An 849-nucleotide genomic window follows, 5' to 3' on the forward strand; every position below is an offset into this window, starting at 1 on the left:
GACGAGCCGAGAGCGCCGCCCTTCTGCCAAAACGGTGGGCCGTCCGATGACAGGAGCCGGTTGGAAATGGGATGAGACCAGCGATATCATTATAGACACCGAAGCATTGGAGGTCCTCCTCCCCACTCAGCGTGTGGACGAGTACAGTGAAGGCTTCAAAACGTTGGAGAATAGACGTAAGGCATGTTGCGGTAGGAGTCTGCTACCTGGGGAGGAATTCCTCAGAAAAGAACAGTGTGCCTCTCGGTGATGTCGGGTTTTCCCTCAGTTGAGCGCATCGAGGAGAAACTAAGCGACAGTAGGGCCGCAAGCCCTGGCCTCGATGAGCAGTTTGGCCTGACGATTTGTCCTGTGAGAAGGGACAGTGAATGTTCCAGTCACGGACCTCTGTATTCTTGCTATCTCAGGGGCACGCATCGAGTGACTACAGCGATGATGGGCAAGTGGATTCGAGGGAGACCAACTGTGAGCAACCAATGAAGTCCAGCATGGTGACTGCTCGGACGAGCCCGGTTGAGGAGCAGGTGACTCGCTGTCGGCCTCATTCAGAGGTTCTGAAGCACTCCTAGTTTCAGGCGTCTCCGACTTCCTCCATCGGCGCTAGCTCTCTACTTTGTCGAATGGGCCAACTCGAGACTGAGATGCTCGCTGCTCAGCGGGGCCTTGAGGGCTTGAGGTCCTTGCTGCCATCTGGTGCTGGTGGCGGCGAGCCGTCTCCAACGATAAGAAGATCCATTGCACATGTACGTTGTTGCAATTTTAGGTTCTTGAGTACGCTGTAGAAGTAATTGTTGTAGACCGACAACAGTCGTGGAGAGCGTGGCCAAGAGAAGCAGAGATTTCGAGGTC

General features: G+C 54.8%; 1 protein-coding gene across 1 annotated transcript; it reads left to right on the plus strand.

The window, feature by feature from the left end:
• Positions 1-249: 249 nt before the first annotated feature.
• Positions 250-524, plus strand: Pmar_PMAR005032 (hypothetical protein; the record flags this gene model as incomplete). The annotated part of the gene is made up of 2 exons (XM_002776946.1): positions 250-351; positions 408-524. Coding segments are annotated over 2 exons (219 nt in total), but the record flags the coding sequence as incomplete, so codon positions are not given.
• Positions 525-849: the final 325 nt, after the last annotated feature.

This window comes from Perkinsus marinus (assembly GCF_000006405.1).
Source record: "Perkinsus marinus ATCC 50983 genomic scaffold scf_1104296952654, whole genome shotgun sequence".
In the NCBI taxonomy this organism is placed as follows: domain Eukaryota; phylum Perkinsozoa; order Perkinsida; family Perkinsidae; genus Perkinsus; species Perkinsus marinus.